The sequence below is a fragment of the Littorina saxatilis genome, linkage group LG10 (assembly GCF_037325665.1).
Source record: "Littorina saxatilis isolate snail1 linkage group LG10, US_GU_Lsax_2.0, whole genome shotgun sequence".
NCBI classification, from domain to species: domain Eukaryota; kingdom Metazoa; phylum Mollusca; class Gastropoda; order Littorinimorpha; family Littorinidae; genus Littorina; species Littorina saxatilis.
In genome coordinates this window covers 7,047,170-7,065,626 of record NC_090254.1, presented here as the reverse complement: position 1 = coordinate 7,065,626, position 18,457 = coordinate 7,047,170, and the positions used below count along the sequence as shown (strand labels likewise).

At 42.3% G+C, this 18,457-nt stretch overlaps 1 protein-coding gene across 1 annotated transcript in view; it reads right to left on the bottom strand.

Annotated features, from left to right (window-relative positions):
- Window positions 1–1,567: 1,567 nt before the first annotated feature.
- LOC138978061 (protein will die slowly-like) overlaps window positions 1,568–18,457 on the bottom strand; it is a 45,037-nt gene continuing 28,147 nt past the window's right edge. The window contains exon 12 of the mRNA XM_070350689.1: window positions 1,568–5,032. Within this exon, the coding sequence (XP_070206790.1) occupies window positions 4,834–5,032 (199 nt within the window). The 3' untranslated portion in view covers window positions 1,568–4,833. The remainder of the gene's footprint in view (window positions 5,033–18,457) is intronic.

The following is an 18,457-nucleotide window of genomic DNA, read 5'->3' as shown; positions in this document are numbered from 1 at the left end:
AGAATTCGTTTTTCATCAAGACAAGATCAGAACAATTCGAAGTTGTGAAAGTTTAAAAAAAGAAAAGCCCGGAAGCAGGGTCACGCAAGGGTCGTAGCAGACGACGGCCGGTTTATCAGTGCAAATCGCCGTTCCTCTCAACAGTCAAAAGCCATCGCTAGAGTTCTTGTGAACCACAGCCGTTGTTTCGTGCATAAAAAAAACGTGCTATTGTAGATAAGCTCACGTCGAGTCGCATTCAAATGACTAACTATGACGACTGCATTGTGAAAAGGGAAAACTGGATCACACGGGTTCACGATGGCTCAGGGGTAAGATAAACCACGCAAAAATAAATTCTTTGAAAATTGCTCGCTCTTTACGGAGGGCACCTAGGATGTTCTCAATTGGTGAGTGTTTAAATGAAATGGTGTTTGTACTGTGTGTAAAAGCCTGACCGTATCTGTGATGGTTTACGGGAGGCTTACTCTGCCTTTAAAAATCTGAAAATTGTAAAAAAAAATAAAAATTTATAAAACGATCCAAATTTACGTTTATCTTATTCTCCATCATTTGCTGATTCCAAAAACATATAAATATGTTATATTCGGATTAAAAACAAGCTCTGAAAATTAAATATATAAAAATTATTATCAAAATTAATTTGTCCAAATCAATTTAAAAACACTTTCATCTTATTCCTTGTCGGTTCCTGATTCCAAAAACATATAGATATGATATGTTTGGATTAAAAACACGCTCAGAAAGTTAAAACAAAGAGAGGTACAGAAAAGCGTGCTATCCTTCTTAGCGCAACTACTACCCCGCTCTTCTTGTCAATTTCACTGCCTTTGCCATGAGCGGTGGCCTGACGATGCTACGAGTAAAATGGCATTGCGTTCAGTTTCATTCTGTGAGTTCGACAGCTACTTGACTAAATATTGTATTTTCGCCTTACGCGACTTGTTATTTTTTTTATGGCCGGACCACTTTTAGGAGCTGTGCTACGGCACTGGCGAGAGAGGGAGAGAGAATGAGAGGGAGAGAGAGAGAGGGAGAGAGAGAATGAGAGGGAGAGACAGAGGGGGGGGGAGAGAGAAAGGGAGAGAGAGAGAGAGAGGAAGGGAGAGAGAAAGAGAGGGAGGGAGAGAGAGGGGGATAGAGAGGGAGGGATTGGGAGGGAGAGAGAGGGGGGGAGAGAGACAGAGAGGTAGAGAGGGAGAATGAGAGAGAGAGAGAGAGAGAGAGAGGGAGAGAGAGAGAAAATAGAGAGGGAGGGAGAGAGAGAGGGAGGGAGACAGAGGGAGAGAGAGACAGAGACAGAGAGAGAGAGAGAATGAGAGAGAGAGAGGGAGGGAGAGAGAAAGGGAGTGAGAGAGAGAGGGGGGAGGGAGTGAGAGGGAGGGAGAGAGATGGGAGAGAGAGAGGGGGGATAGAGAGGGAGGGGGGGAGAGAGAGGGAGGGAGAGAGACACAGAGAGAGAGATATTGCGAGGTAAAAACCAAAAGAAACCTACTCATACCTGTGACAACAAGGTCACACCAACCTCAACCGGTGTTTCACATTAACCACACAGCAACAACAAATGATGGCCCAGCTTGTCCGTAAACATGATTTATTGAATCAGCACAAAAAGCATCAGCATGAAAAACAGATTATATGAAACAAAACAAAACAAAACATAAGCATGATTAATTGTGTAGTCATAATCACAAAACAAAATCAAGGCACAAAGGTATACCGCTACCAGTATATTAATTTACGCTGTATTTCCCGAAACACAACGAAACAAACAAACGAAAAAACATATCGTGCTTGCATAATTACAAAGCGAGGAAGGGGAGCACAAGCACAGGCAATTTGACACATACATGCTGGCAATGGTAACTGCCTACCAGGCCTTGCGTGTTGTACTAAAGGCAATTTGACATCTTGGCCCCTACATGCTGCGTGTTGAGCTATAGGCAATAATTTATTCGGTGCAACTGAATTTCACGCACTTTTGAATTTCACGCTATGAATTTCTCGCATTTCTTAACACATGAATTTCACGCAGGTTTCCAGTTAAAATCTCTCCTTACTTGTCATTTGAATTTCACGCACACGCATGCACACGCATGCACGTATCCCCCCTGCATCGGTGTGTTCGTGAGTGAGTCCCGTGTATAGACGCGTGAATACAAATCACAATTCAGCAAGACACGAATACATGGGAAATCCGTGGGAGTTTATACGTCACGACGGTTCGCTCACAACTCACAAATCACAATTCAGTTCAACTACACGGCTCATTTCGCCATGGCACAGCAAGAGACGAGCATCACGATAACAACAACCAACAGGGGAAATCCGGCAATTCTCAGCCGTGGGAGTTAAAACGTCAAGGACCGTGAAACCAAGAAATCAAAGACATTGTTCGATACGTGGATGTCCAGCGCGATTGAAAACAAGTCTCGACTTCAAGGACCCGATTTACTCAAATGAGCACAATCATCGGTCACGAGCAACTCGATCTCATATACACACACCCCAACGCATACACTACATGCGTGATTTTCAAAAGCTCACATGCGTGACTTTCAAAAGCTCACATGCGTGACTTTCAAAAGCTCACATGCGTGAAATTCAAACCACCAAATGCGGGAAAATCAAATGCGGGAAGACGAAAACATTTTTCAAATGCGTGAAATTCAAATGCACCCAATTTATTTGACATCTACGCCCCTACATGCTGTCAATGGTAACTGCCTAGCAAGTCTTGCGTGTTGAACACAGCTCTCTGACTTCATCCATCGTTTTCTTCTTTGTTTTTAAATTTAACAAGAAGAGCAAACGCTCGATCGAGTCACTTTCGCAGTTCTGAATATTATATGAGGCATCAGATGGACAGGAAGAAATTGCTATTCACAACACAATGAGTCACGTTCACATAAAATTTGAGCCCGGTCACTTTTATAGTTTCCGAGAAAAGCCCAACGTTAAGTTGTGTGTTGCCGAACAGAAAAGGCTAGTTATCTCCCTTGTTTTTCTGATAACGTTCGTAAAAGGCTACAGATGTAAATACTTTGATGTAAAGAATAATCCTACAAAGTTTCAATCACATCCGATGAACTTTGTCAAAGATATAAAATGTCTAATTTTTCCTTTGACGCTGACCTGTGACCTTGAAAAAGGTCAAAGGTCAACGAAACCATCGTTAAAGTGTAGAGGTCATTGGAGGTCACGACTAAACAAAATATGAGCCCGATCGCTTTGATAGTTTCCGAGAAAAGTGCAACGTTAAGGTGGTGTCTACGGACGGCCGGCCGGACGGCCGGCCGGACAGACTAACACTGACCGATTACATAGAGTCACTTTTTCTCAAGTGACTCAAAAATCAGAAAGTTTTGTAACTTTGTTTGGTTGAATGTTTCTTTGTTTTGTTTTCATAAGTCTAATCAGTTGGCTATTTTGCATTTTCACTAACAGTTAAACATGCATTTCATATATGGGTATATACATAATCACTTGTAATTGTATGGCACTCTCTCTTATTTTGTGCAAATTCAGAGAGTGGGCAAAAGCCCTTGTAAGTGGAAGAATGCGTATCTATGTACGCTTGTATGTTTGTTATGCGTACGACAGTTGCATGTAAATCATAGTGCATTTGCGAACTTACACATAGCATGAAATTCAGATCATTTGTATGTACACTTGAAGAATGTTATGTGTGACAGTTGCATGTAAATCATAGTGCATTTGCGAACTTACACAAGCATGACATTCAGAACATTTGTATGCACAGTTGAAGATTGTTATGTGTATGACAGTTGCATGTAACTTTTAGTACATGTGTGTACTAACACGAGTATGACATTCAGAGCATTTGTATGTACACTTAAAGGCATATGTACTCGATGACTATACACGCTAATTGCTTTACCAACAGCTGGAGACATGCTAAATTAAGTTCCCTGCAAAATATTGTGGTCTAGGACCCCTTCAATGTTGAGATATGTTAATTTTCATTTTGATCTGGATCGTCCTATTTATAGATTTGGCAACACATGTAACGTTGATGCAAGGGAGCTAACACCGCGGCTTTGTTGACATCCTCACTTTTTCAGAGGCTAGAACAAGCTGTAATGCATGTATTATGGTCCGCGCATGGTGACATATCGTCATTATATGGTCTTATGGTGCGTTTGACATCGATTATGGGCAAACTACACTTTGTAAACACGGGAGCGCGTACATATGCCTTTAATGTAACCAAAGAGGCCTTCACCGCTTGAGAGGGTGGGGTGTAAAATGCACATGTGAATGCTTACCCTGTATAATAACCCTCCAAAATGAACATCTATCACGTAATATTTGAATATATCACTCTTTCCAATCCCAGGCAAAAGTAAGAAAAATAATGTTCAGCTGCATCTCTTCATCCGTCGTTATCATTGTACTTCTCTCATTCCCTCTTCAAACCTCCTCTTTATTCTGTTTAATTTGTAGTACGTACTTAATCTTTTAACTCTCTCTCTCTCTCTCTCTCTCTCTCTCTCTCTCTCTCTCTCTCTCTCTCTCTCTTTATCTCTCTCTCTCTCTCTCTCTCTGTCTGTCTGTCTGTCTGTCTGTCTCTTTCTTATTCTGTCACCCTCAAAAAATAAATTTCAGTTTCAGTTTCTCTCTCTTTCTCTTTGTATTAGATGTAAGGACATGTAAGAAAAGGCGTATTGCCTCAGACCTCTTCCCTTGCAAAATGAAGTTCCATCATCATCATCATCATCATCATCATCATCATCATCATCTCTTTCTCTCTCTCTGTCTCTTTTTCTGTGTGACACACACACGCCACCCAATCACAATCCAAGCCTCTCTTCACACAATAGTGCACCAGGACTTCGTTTCCTCGTCATAATCGCCGTCCTCTTTCCTCTTTTCTCGGTAGTCGTCGTTAGCATCATCGTCGTCGGTATCGTCGGCTTCAGACTCGGCTTCCGAGTCCTGGGCTGGCCGAGATAGCTCTGGGAGAAACTGGGTCACGATGACCCACTTTTCATCGCTGCTCTCCGGAGCACTGCACACACAGGACAAAGAAATGTCACAAAAAACACAAAATAAAAAACACACGTGGAAGATGGTCATTCCGCTTGATGTTGGACTAAACATTGCTGGTCCAACACAATGCTGTAGTCACAAATCAATGTATGTAGGTGGGAGTTAATGTTGGACTAAACATTACTGGTCCAACACAATGCTGTAGTCAGACATCAATGTATGTAGGTGGGAGTTAATGTTGGACTAAACATTACTGGTCCAACACAATGCTGTAGTCAGAAATCAATGTATGTAGGTGGGAGTTAATGTTGGACTAAACATTACTGGTCCAACACAATGCTGTAGTCAGAAATCAATGTATGTAGGTGGGAGTTAATGTTGGACTAAACATTGCTGGTCCAACACAATGCTGTAGTCAGAAATCAATGTATGTAGGTGGGAGTTAATGTTGGACTAAACATTACTGGTCCAACACAATGCTGTAGTCACAAATCAATGTATGTAGGTGGGAGTTAATGTTGGACTAAACATTACTGGTCCAACACAATGCTGTAGTCACAAATCAATGTATGTAGGAGGGAGTTAATGTTGGACTAAACATTACTGGTCCAACACAATGCTGTAGTCACAAATCAATGTATGTAGGAGGGAGTTAATGTTGGACTAAACATTACTGGTCCAACACAATGCTGTAGTCAGAAATCAATGTATGTAGGTGGGAGTTAATGTTGGACTAAACATTACTGGTCCAACACAATGCTGTAGTCACAAATCAATGTATGTAGGTGGGAGTTAATGTTGGACTAAACATTACTGGTCCAACACAATGCTGTAGTCAGACATCAATGTATGTAGGTGGGAGTTAATGTTTGACTAAACATTACTGGTCCAACACAATGCTGTAGTCAGAAATCAATGTATGTAGGTGGGAGTTAATGTTTGAAGAGAGTCTGTGTTTGTTAGCAGGAGTCAATACTCGTAGTAGAGTCAAGCGGTCGACGTCTGTAGTTAGGAGTCAATTATTACTACGGTACGCAGTCAAAATGTCAGCATGTCCATGTTCGCAAAAGGGACAGACTTGTGTGATCATTGATTTCGTGTTCTTTTTTTAATGTTCGTTGGTGAAAAGAGACAAATCTAGTTTTTACCTTCAGTCCATGGAGCACAACGGGCGTGCATTGACAGAAACACTAATTCTCCTTTCAGGAATCTCTCTCTCTCTCTCTCTCTCTCTCTCTCTCTCTCTCTCTCTCTCTCTCTCTCTCTCTCCCTCACACACACACATATAGCACACACACACCCCTCTCTCTCTCTCTGTACATCTCTCTCCCTCCATCCTCTGCAGCCCCCCCCCCTCCCCCGCAGGTTGCGATTGTTCCTCATTCCTGTCTGCTCCCCTTTCTGAACTTACAGACAGGCCCGTCTGTGATCCCAACTATGGTGACCCGGTCCCGACCGGTCTTTGCCACGGTCAAATAAACACAATAAATCACACACACACACACACAGTCACAGACATACACACACACAGACACACACACACACACACACACACACACACACACACACACACACACACACACAGAGAGTTTATCTTAAGATTTTTCTCTCTCGGATTTTTCGTCCATACACCCACACGATTCGATCACTGCATCTAACGGCAAAGAAAGTAGTCTACGTCAATGATACATCCTTCTTCAACCAGTATCCCCCAACCACCCACCCACACACACATACTAAAAAAGCCCGATGTTTCACATTTATACACTCCACCCCATTCCCTTTTTTTCGTGTCCTTCGATTTTTGTCGACCGTGGTGTAACCTTCAAAAAGAGTTCGTTGCACTCTCGTCGACCAATCATCTTTCAGGGATCGATCGTGACTGGAGTGCATTCACAGTTTAACACAGTGGGCGCTATATATTCACTGATTTTGTTGTAATGATTGTGTGCTTGCGCAGATATTGGATTTTCCCCATCCTGTCTGTGATTGCAATGTACTTGTCAATGATTATGCAAATATTGTTGCTACATGTTTTTCTGTGTCTTCTATTCATATTCTTGGTATTTTTCTGTCTGCCTTTCTTGTTAGCTCAGTTACTAGTTCTACAATTGGAAGTAAAGGAACACAGCAATACCCAATTGCTACCAAACGCTTCGACCTAAAAAGGTCTTCGAGACGCGATGTTTACTACTAATTAGTTAATAATTTTCTGTGAAAATGTCCCTTAAAGTTCACTGCACATTACACCTTGTCTGTCTGTCCGTCTCTATACGTCCATATCAGGCTTGCTTATTTGCTTGTTTCCCCCTTTCTGAGTCGCATGCATTCGATTAGTTTATTCGTGACTTGTCATCAAAGCACAAATTACTTCTAAGCAAAGGAGAATAAGACATTAGTTTTTACGCCTAGTCGTTCATTAGGGCGTCGCCTCATTTGTTTAATTTCCTTTTGATTATTACATTTAAGATCTGGTATAATCGGGGATGGTGTTCGATTTGTTACATTTTCAGGTGCACTGCATATCTATTTATAAACTCTTTCTTTCTTTCTGTCTTTATTTGGTGTTTAACGTCGTTTTCAACCGTTCAAGGTTATATCGCGACGGGGAAAGGGAGGGGAGATGGGATAGAGCCACTTGTTAATTGTTTCTTGTTCACAAAAGCACTAATCAAAAAATTGCTCCAGGGGCTTGCAACGTAGTACAATATATGACCTTACTGGGAGAATGCAAGTTTCCAGTACAAAGGACTTAACATTTCTTACATACTGCTTGACTAAAATCTTTACAAACATTGACTATTATTCTATACAAGAAACACTTAACAAGGGTAAAAGGAGAAACAGAATCCGTTAGTCGCCTCTTACGACATGCTGGGGAGCATCGGGTAAATTCTTCCCCCTAACCCGCCGGGGGTTATAAACTCTTTCGTTTGTCCTTTTCTCATACACATTGCTGTATAAATGTAATAGACGTAATAGTACAGCTGCCCGTTTATTGATTATCACAGCCCGAACAGCTCATTCTTTACATGTAAAGTCTGTTACCTCAAATAACAGGAGCCGCAATTTGGAACAGGATGTCTCAGCATATGCATGCACAGACTTTACACAAGAAAACACGACACTTCAAATTGAAGGACAGTTGGAGACAGGCTAAAAACGGAGAAAAAATGGAGCGATAAAAAAGAAAAGAAAAAGATAAATAAGGCGGAAACTGGTGAGAAATAAGCTAACAGGGCGTCGAAATGTCACAGTGACCCAGACAAACGTCTTGTTGCCATAAATAGAAATAGCGCCAGCACTCACGTCATTGTCCGCCCCGACAAACTAGAACTAGAAACGTATAAATGACAACGCCGATCTAACAGTGTCGGCGACGTGTCAACTACGGAGTGGTGCGCAAAATCACGGTAAGCTTATAATCATGTTCTCCGACAAAGACAGAAAGGGTAGTATTCCAGTTTAGTTTATCACATTCCAGGAAGCAATTACAAGTTACCAACGTCTGCAGACTGAGCGAACTGCCACATAAGGAACATTGTGGCCAAAGGCATAATTTGACTTGAAATTCTAGTCATCAAAATATTCGTATTTTCAATAAAAATAGCTTTCTTCTTCTTAATAAAAATAGCTTTCTTCTTCTTCTTCGTCTTCTTCTTCTTCTTCTCCTTCAATGATTTGACATCAGCATTTTGCATACACAAGTCTCATGCGTCATTTGGGGCCAACGAAAACATGAACTGGGATTGCGTTGCAGTCAGTATTGATAAGAGGTGATCCTTTAAAATGCGCCCAATATTTGCCCATCATTGCAACTAATGACTTACTGACACCCCCCCCCCCCCCCCCCCCCCTTCCCCTCACGCGTGACCTTCAAGCGCACCTGAACGTTCTAATCATGTGCACGCGCACTGTGTCAGGTCGGTTGGCCTAGTGGTAAGGCGTCCACCCCGTGATCGGGAGGTCGTGGGTTCGAACCCCGGCCGGGTCATACCTAAGACGTTAAAATTGGCAATCTAGTGGCTGCTCCGCCTGGCGTCTGGCATTATGGGGTTAGTGCTAGGACTGGTTGGTCCGGTGTCAGAATAATGTGACTGGGTGAGACATGAAGCCTGTGCTGCGACTTCTGTCTTGTGTGTGGCGCACGTTATATGTCAAAGCAGCACCGCCCTGATATGGCCCTTCGTGGTCGGCTGGGCGTTAAGCAAACAAACAAAAAAACAAACTGTGTCATGTGACGCACAGGGTGTAAAAAGAATGAGGTTGGAAATCAAAACGCTGTAAAATATTCACCGCATCTGTCACGGTGAAGGATTAACCTGGGGTGGTTGTTTGAGGGGTGTCAATGCGTGCAGGTTTTTGTGATGCAAGCGTTCGAGCTAGTTGTCCCATACACATGTATAGGTTTCTGTCTTTGCCTGTCTGTCTGTATATCTGTCTTTCTCTCTCTCTCTCCCCCTCTATATGTATGTATGTATGTATGTATGTATGTATGTATGTATGTATGTATGTATGTATGTATGTGTATGTATGTGTATGTATGTGTATGTATGTGTATGTATGTGTATGTATGTATGTATGTGTATGTGTGTGTGTGTGTGTGTTTCGTGTGTGTGTGTGTGTGTGTGTGTGTGTGTGTGTGTGTGTGTGTGTGTGTCTCTCTCTCTCTGACAGTGCAAAATAAACACACACACACACACACATACACACACACACACACGCACACACACACACACACTCTCTCTCTCTCTCTCTCTCTCTCTCTCTCTCTCTCTCTCTCTCTCTCTCTCTCTCTCTCTCTCTCTCTCTCTCTCTCTCTCTCCACTTTAAGAACAACGGAATTCTGAATCCCGTCTTTACAAGTGTGGAAAGATCGCTTATATGGTGCTCGTCTGTTAGTTCGTTTGTTGAACACCAAAATAAAGGATTTGTTTGAGTATTAGCTGTTGTAATCTAAATAATTTCGGAGACTGATGCAGGTGACAGGCAATTACTTCAGCAAGAAAACCCCTCTGTGTTCAAACGCAACCAGGCTGTTCTGAGAGTTGTAAAACAGTAGCAGGATCCCCTTAAAGCACGCACATTCTTGGAGGGGTTTGTGCCGGTGTACATAATAGTTTACATGAGCCACTAGTGGCCTTTAACAAATGAACTCCTCCACACACACACACACACACACACACACACACACACACACACACACACACACACACACACGAAATCCCATTCTGCACAGCAAGCACCCACGGTATTGAGTTTTTGTATGTGTCAAAGTGAAGGGATACTTTTATCCTTTGTAACAGCCTGGACAGACACCACAGAAATGCACGGTACTTTAACAACAATACGACTGCGGACTTCCTGGCAGCCACTGGTCTGAGGATTTAGCACGGCCATCAACATCGAACGCAGAAGAAGAAGAACAAGAAATTCAGTTGATCCCAGGATCAACACGGGCCGAAACATTGACAATATCAAAGAAACAGGAAGTTGTACACCTGTTGGTACAGGTAAACAAAATAATAGTGTTGATGTGTCCTGTTAAATTGTCTTTTCGGCGTTTGTACATAAATGGGAGATAACAACTATCGCAATATCAAGGAAGAAGATTGTTGTGAAAGTAATGCAATAATGAATAAGAGCTCAATAATGAATAAGACCTATTGGCTTAACAGAAAGGAAGAAGGCTACTCTACCTTTATGGAAGTGATGCAATAATACTGGTATTGGTGACAGAAATATGTTTTGCACCAAGAAACCGATCGATCAACAAAGGAACCAAAAGACAGAGCGAGCGACAGGTAAACAAAATAATAGTGTTGATGTGTCCTGTTAAATTGTCTTTTCGGCGTTTGTACATAAATGGGAGATAACAACTATCGCAATATCAAGGAAGAAGATTGTTGTGAAAGTAATGCAATTATGAATAAGAGCTCAATAATGAATAAGACCTATTGGCTTAACAGAAAGGAAGAAGGCTACTCTACCTTTATGGAAGTGATGCAATAATACTGGTATTGGTGACAGAAATATGTTTTCCACCAAGAAACCGATCGATCAACCAAGGAACCAAAAGACAGAGCGAGCGATAGACGTTGCAACAGGTAGGAATGGTATTGTTTTTGGTCTGAATGAGCGTCATACAGTGGCATGTCACAGTGTAGAAGGGAAAGTAGTAAAAGTAGTTATAAATAGAAATGAATGAAATCAAAGTGTATGATGCAAATAACTTTATTTAAAATTATCACTGAGTCACAAAATAATAAAGCAAGAAAGAATACAGTGTTAGTGAAACTGTTGTAATTGGCAAAATGCTGTTGCCATGAATACACATTTGAATACTAGTAATGTAGCACCAATATATGACCCATTGTCACACTTAAACGAAGCTCTGGCTGACTTTGTTGAGGATGTGGCCAGGTTTCCTGGGAGGGCAGTAGTCAATGTAAAAGACTATTTCTTTGAAAAAACATATACCATCTAAAGAATGGAAGTAGACTTGATCCGACAACATTTGTGTTGGCCATTGTACCAATCATGAAGTACACGATTTTTTGCAGTCACTGTCTTTTCCCCAGTAAATTTTCGAGTCAGGCGGACCTTTGACCCAGTACATTTCCCGGTAACAGCAATTCCAGGAAGCGCTGTTGTGTTGAGGCCTTGTTAAGGTTATTTTTTTTCCAAAAAATACTTGTTGAAGTTATTATTATTATTATCATATTATGTTGAAGTAACACGCCGTACAAGCCGTTACGCTGAATGCGTGGAGGTGTCGGGGGCGGGGGGGGGGGGGGGGGGGTTGAAGAGAGATTTGACTCTGATATCTATGAGGCCCTGTAAGCGTTACAGACGGTTTCGGTTTCGGTTTCGAAGGAAGGGAGACAAACCACAGCACGTCTTCCACAGGTTGATTTCTTCCCTTCTAGTGCAGGAATAAAAAATATTCATACGCAAATTGTTAGCAGATGTTAAGATTTTAAGTACAACAATGTTAAAATAGATGAATTTTTTCACATAAAAAATACACATGTTATTGTTTGTTTGAAAGACCCTGGTAAAAATAGACAACAAACTTTCAAGTTTGAAAAGAAAGTACTTTTTGTGTTGTCCGTTTGTGATAAAGTTCACCTGTGCTCTACAATGTCTCCCAAACTGACGACTATATTTTGTACACATTTACATTGTACAGTGAAGGGTTCGACAGTGGTAGTCTATGAACTCATACACATGTTTTTGTTAGAATTCAAATTCTTGTGACACACTTCTTCTTGTTCATTTCCTGTGCCTGTGATTTGTTTGAGCACATTGTGAGGTATTTGACCACAGACTACAAACGGAAACAAAGAACGAAAAACAAAAATAAAAACATGCACCAGCAATCACAGTCTACTGCCCTCCAAAGAACACTCGCTGGGGAAAATCAAATTACAAAACTTCGAAAGCACTCACGAGAAACGCGCACATTCGCAATCACTCCAAGTTCTTATAATAAAACGCTGGCGCTGGACCCGAGTACTCTTCAGACTGGCTCGCTCCCCCAGTATGAAAGTTTTTGTCTTGTGCACGTGGATTTAAAAAAATAAATTTTTTTTTATTTATTTTACACAATTAAAAAAATTATTAGAGTAAAATGAAACATTAAAACGTTCATAATAAACAATAGTAAACAAGAATTAAAAAAAAAAATATATATATATAGACCGCCCATGCCGGGAATCGAACCCGGATCACTTTGGCCATAGACGAATCGCTTTCCACCCGGATCACTTGGATTAAAAAAAAAAATAAAAAAATAAAAATTATTTATTTATTTTACACAATTAAAAAAATTATTAGAGTATAATAAAACATTAAAATGTTAATAATAAACAATAGTAAACAAGAATTAAAAAAACAAAAATAGACAGCCCATGCCGGGAATCGAACCCGGATCACTTTGGCCATAGACGGACGTGCTACGACAACTTTACTAGAGTTGGGCGCCTTGAATCACTGTGTGTATCTGTCGCTCTCTGTCTTTCAGTCTCACCGAGACCACACACTGCATTGTAGTTTCTTTGCCGAGACCAACGGCGACTTCCTGTCACCACCTCACATACGTCACAGAAATCCCCCATGAACAAACATTTCTCCACCTGCAAGCTACTTACCCGACGCCATAAGACGAGCCGCTCGGGCGGCCCGTCAACAACAATACGACACTTGATAGTGGTGTAAAGCCTGTAGCTGTGACCTCAAGTGCTATTCACATGGCAGACTTGCAACCAACTTGTGCCTGCCAAACGGTTGTGTGACGTGTCTAATGTGTTGGCGAAGTTTCTTGTGCTTGTCACTTCTCGCTTTCAGCCCTCACCGCTGGCTAGCACCGTCTGTCCTTTTTAGGACAATGCGAAAAGACAATAACCTCTCCACAACAAGCCCTATGTAGTGCCTCCATCGCGGCGACAGGCGTAAACTGGGTACCGCAAGGCCCCAGGCTAGACTACAAGGACTCGGAGGAGGTTGGCCCCTAGACGTGCGGCATGCGGGCCCACCGGTGTGTGGAAACGCCCAGGTGCCCACGAACCAACCTCCAGCTATGGGTCAAATAGCCGGGCAGGATAGGCTCGTCAACCCTGGCAGGCAGCTATCCTAAGAGAAGACCACTCTGAAATCAAAACGAGGGTAGAGGAGGCTCATCATCCATGGAAGGAAACTCGTCTAGGAGAAGGAAAACTCCGAAATGAAACCCACGCAGTCCCTCGAAGACGGAACGGCACTGGCCTTTTTTAGGCGGGGAGCAGACCGGGTGCCTACGCTACCCTCGACAAATGGTTGTGTCATCAACGAATCAACGAAGCAACCAACGTGTGACCAACTTTCAAGCGATTTTAGTCGGCGGCAAGTCAAATCAAAATCGCTGCCCATGTGAACAGCACAGACTCGCCAGACTTGGCCTTTCGGGATTGTCCGGACGTCCTCGTTGTTTTCCGGAGAAAGGGAGGGCTAGAGCTAACCAATCAGTGAGCGCGATAAGAAAAGTCTGCACAAAGTCGGGCACTGCCAGACTGACTGCTCAACTGAGTTTTGGAGTCGCTGACGAGTCTGGCACGAGTCGTTTATAAATCGCTGGGGCTGTTCGTGTGGCAGACTTTTCGCCGACTCGGCCTCAATGACTCGAGAGCGATTTTTAAACGACTAAAGTTGGTCACAAGTTGATTGCAAATCTGCCATGTGAACAGCACGTTACTCTCTGTGTTATGTATCTGCATTGCTCACCAGTGGGTTGTGAGAGAAATGCAAGGTCCCTTTAACAGCAATAGAAGACTTGATAGTGGTGTAAAGCCTGTAGCTGTGACCTTAACTTTCTGTGTTCTTTATCTGCATTTGTCACCAGTAACTACAGTGTTTGTTTGTTTGTTTGCGGCTTAACGCCCAGCCGACCATGTACCACGAAGGGCCATATCAGGGCGGTGCTGCATTGACATATAACGTGCGCCACACACAAGACAGAAGTCGCAGCACAGGCTTCATGTCTCACCCAGTCACATTATTCTGACACCGGACCAACCAGTCCTAGCACTAACCCCATAATGCCAGACGCCAGGCGGAGCAGCCACTAGATTGCCAATTTTAAAGTCTTAGGTATGACCCGGCCGGGGTTCGAACCCACGACCTCCCGATCACGGGGCGGACGCCTTACCACAAGGCCAACCGTGCCGGTAGTAACTACAGTGGGTTGTGCACAGAAATGCAAGGTCCCTTTAACAGCAATACGACACTTGATAGCGGTGTAAAATCTGTAGCTGTGACCTTACACTCGGTGTAATTTATCTACACTTTTCACGAGGGGGTTGTGCACAAGTCAAGGTCTCGAACCTGGCGGAATGACATTCCAGTTCTTATGCTGACATAACCTTTCGTCTGCTACTGTATCACATAGCACCAGCAGAGAAAGAAGTAGGAGAGAGGGAGGGAGAGGGGGCGGAGAGGGAGGGAGAGGGGAGGGAGATGGGGCGGAGAGGGGGCGGAGAGAGGGGCGGAGAGACAGAAGTTAAAGACATCCACCGACACCCATACATGCACATGGCCTGGCGGTGACCTTAGGATTGATTTTCTTCTACTGATATGGCAAAGTCACCGAAACAGACTATTTTTCGATATTCTTTTTGTCAGTTACTGGGAGATGTGACGCAAGGTTGTACGTGACGTGGTGTTTCGTATTATGACCTCTTCTCTACCTTTTCCCGCTTATGACGTCAGAGATGTCTCTTTGGAATACAGGGTCAAGAAGAGAAGTCTGGGTCCGTTCAGTCGACGTCGTTTGTCATAAAAAAAATAAAAATAAAAAAAACGTTTCGGATTCTCAGACCGACCCTTTTTCCTCTCCTGGGGCAACAACATTTGCTTGTCACTCAACGAGAAAATGTTTATTTTAAAATAAAATAAAGTGGACAAACCCTATTTCGCAGACTTTACAAGGAAAATTACACTTCTCTGACACCCAGGGGACAGAGCTCGCACGAATTTCGGCCTAAAAAAAGTCATATGCGTCTGTGTAAATAAAATTAAAATCCAAATCAAACTTCAATCAATCCAAAAAGAAGCAAAAAAGCAACAAACAACATTAAAAAAAATTTAAAGGAGCCGAACTATAACGACCATGATTATTTTGGCCGTGTCATCGTAAACAAACAGTATATCGTTATTTTGTTAGCCTAATCGGGATGGGGTGGCATTTCTTGCACCGATAATTATAAGCCTGGAGAGAGGGGGTGGGATGAAAAGGTGGAGTTAAAAGGGGGTGTAACAGTCACAAGCGAGGTGTCGGCACGACGGGGCAATAAACACAAGGAGAGACCTTGACTGTATAAGCCGGTGTAACACGAGAAAATTACTCCCACGAGATTTTTACTCCGGAGTAAACATTTCGTACGAAAAAGTTACTCCCTTTACGAAAAAAAGCACTCCCCCATTGCACGAGAAAATTACTCCCCAAGACAGGTGAGTTCCGAGTAAACATTTCGTACACAAATGTTACTCCCCTGACGAATAAATAACGAATAAATTACTTCACCCCAACACGAGCAATTTAACCTCCCATGCCAGGTGTACGAAATTTGTACTCCCTTGTCCCCTGTTAGTCTTGGTGGTGGAAGGGGTGGAAGGAGGGTAGCGCGACATTCGTGTGCGCGAGATCACTTATTGGCATTATCCCTTCGCCCGCATCCCATTTTTGCGTACGATATTTTTACTGGAAGTAAAAAAAAAATGGGGAGTAAAAATTTCGTGGAGGGAGTAATTTTTTTCGTGCCTTGGGGAGTTTTTTTCTCGTACGAAAAGTGTACTCGGAGTCGGAGTAAGAATTTCGTACGAAATATTTACTCCAGAGTAAATTTTTCGTGGAGTAAACATTTCGTGTTACACCGGTACACTCAGGCACCCGGCTCCAACCGGATTAACTGGCATATTTTCTTCTCCTGACCGGTTTTTTGTAATGTTTGGGAAGGCGTTACAAATGCAGCGTGCCCGTTTACTCAAGAAGTCAGTTACATCAACAAACGTGGTGTCTGTATTGCTGAACATACATAGAGACATTCACCGGCGGCACATACAACAAACCTAGAAAAGAAACTATTGCTCTTACTCTGACTTAATGCGTTTCATTACACAAATGGACAATACATGATACTACCGTTTCTAATTCCAGCGTTTGTATGCAACATCCCCTCCCCTTACATACAAATCGAAAAAAACACCGATTTGCTCACCTCCCCCTTGCCATTGTTTGAATTGCAACACTGTATCTACTTCCTTTGCACACACACACGCACACGCACATTCACACACACACTCACGCACGCACACAAGCACGAACAACAACACAAAACACACACTCACACAATTTCTGGAGATGCCTCTCTCTCTCTCTCTCTCTCTCTCTCTCTCTCATATACACACGGACATATATACCCCCCCTTCCTCCACACACAAACGCACATCTTCCCCTTTCTAATCCCTCCACCTTTTTGTCCTACTTTCTTCGCTACCTTTTCGATTTGTTTCTGTTGTTTGTGCTTTGGTAAAACAGCAGAAGAGAACTATCCTCGGTGCCACGATTTCTGTACACTGCGCAGTGGAGTCGAATCAGTACAGAAAGGCTACCCAGGAATAGGAAAAAAATGCCGATAAACAATTAAAACACATGTTCCACAAAAAGATCGCAACGAGATTAGCGTCATTCGTTTCCGACAGAAGGATATGGGGGATCGACACGGAGGGAGAATGATTCAAAATCTATGTGTCTGCTGCTTTGGAGACTGCTATTTATATGGTTTTTCTTCTAATTCTTTGGCTTCGCTCAATGTCACTTACTTCGCTTTTTTAATTTTTTTAATTTTTTAATTTTGGGGATTGCTCTACTATGCTTTCTTTTCTTTGCTAATGGCTTCATTTTTTTCTGTAACTTTCGTTCTTTATTTTCTTTTTTCTTTGGGAATTATGTTGTGTGCTTTCTATTTTACCCGTATCTGGTTGTATTTTTACCTTTGCTAATCTTAATTATTTAAAAAAAATGCATGTCTTTATTTTTCTTATAATTATAAGGATTGCTATATATGCTCCCTCCTCCACCCCCTTCCCTCAACCACCATTTGGTTTAAGCGTGTTTTTATTAATTTTCTTGTATACACGTTTTAAACAGTAACAACATTAAGAACGTTAACAAGCAGACTGCTTATGGACACGTTCTAAAACTGATAAATACACATTCTGATAACAAGACATGGCGAACAAGTAATAACTTCAACACTTTTCTTTCAAAATATTTCATATTTTATACAAATAAAATGTGAGAGAGAGAGAGGGAGAGAGAGAGAGAGAGAGAGAGAGAGAGAGAGAGAGAGAGAGAGAGAGAGAGAGAGAGAGAGAGAGAGAGAGAGAGAGAGAGAGAGAGAGAGAGAGAGAGAGAGCTTTGCTACATCTATTGCAGTCACTGTTAATATATATAATATCAGCCGAAGCGATCAGTTGACATAACATAATCTTGACAACAAAAATATTTTCGTGTTGCAAAAATATAGTTAAATCAGTATTTCCAAACAAAAGTGTTTTGCTTGTGTGTGTTTGTGTTTGTTTCCTCATTGGCGCGCCCATGTGCTTAATTACGAGCAAGGGGAAGAAGAATGCAAGACGTTAACCGGGCCCAAGGTTGCTGAAAATAACATGTTTACCTGCTGTGGGCTTGTCAACAAGCAGTTGGTGTCACCTGCACACTCACTGTCGTATATTACATACCATCTTTGGGGGGTGTTTGCACGCTGTTATATGACTGACATGTGACCGATATAAAGTATCAAATCCCATTCCGGGAGGACACCCCCCCCCCCCCCCCCGGACAAGATTAATTGTTTAAAGGATATCACGATTGTTAACATGATTTGAAGTAATCAGTCAAAATTAG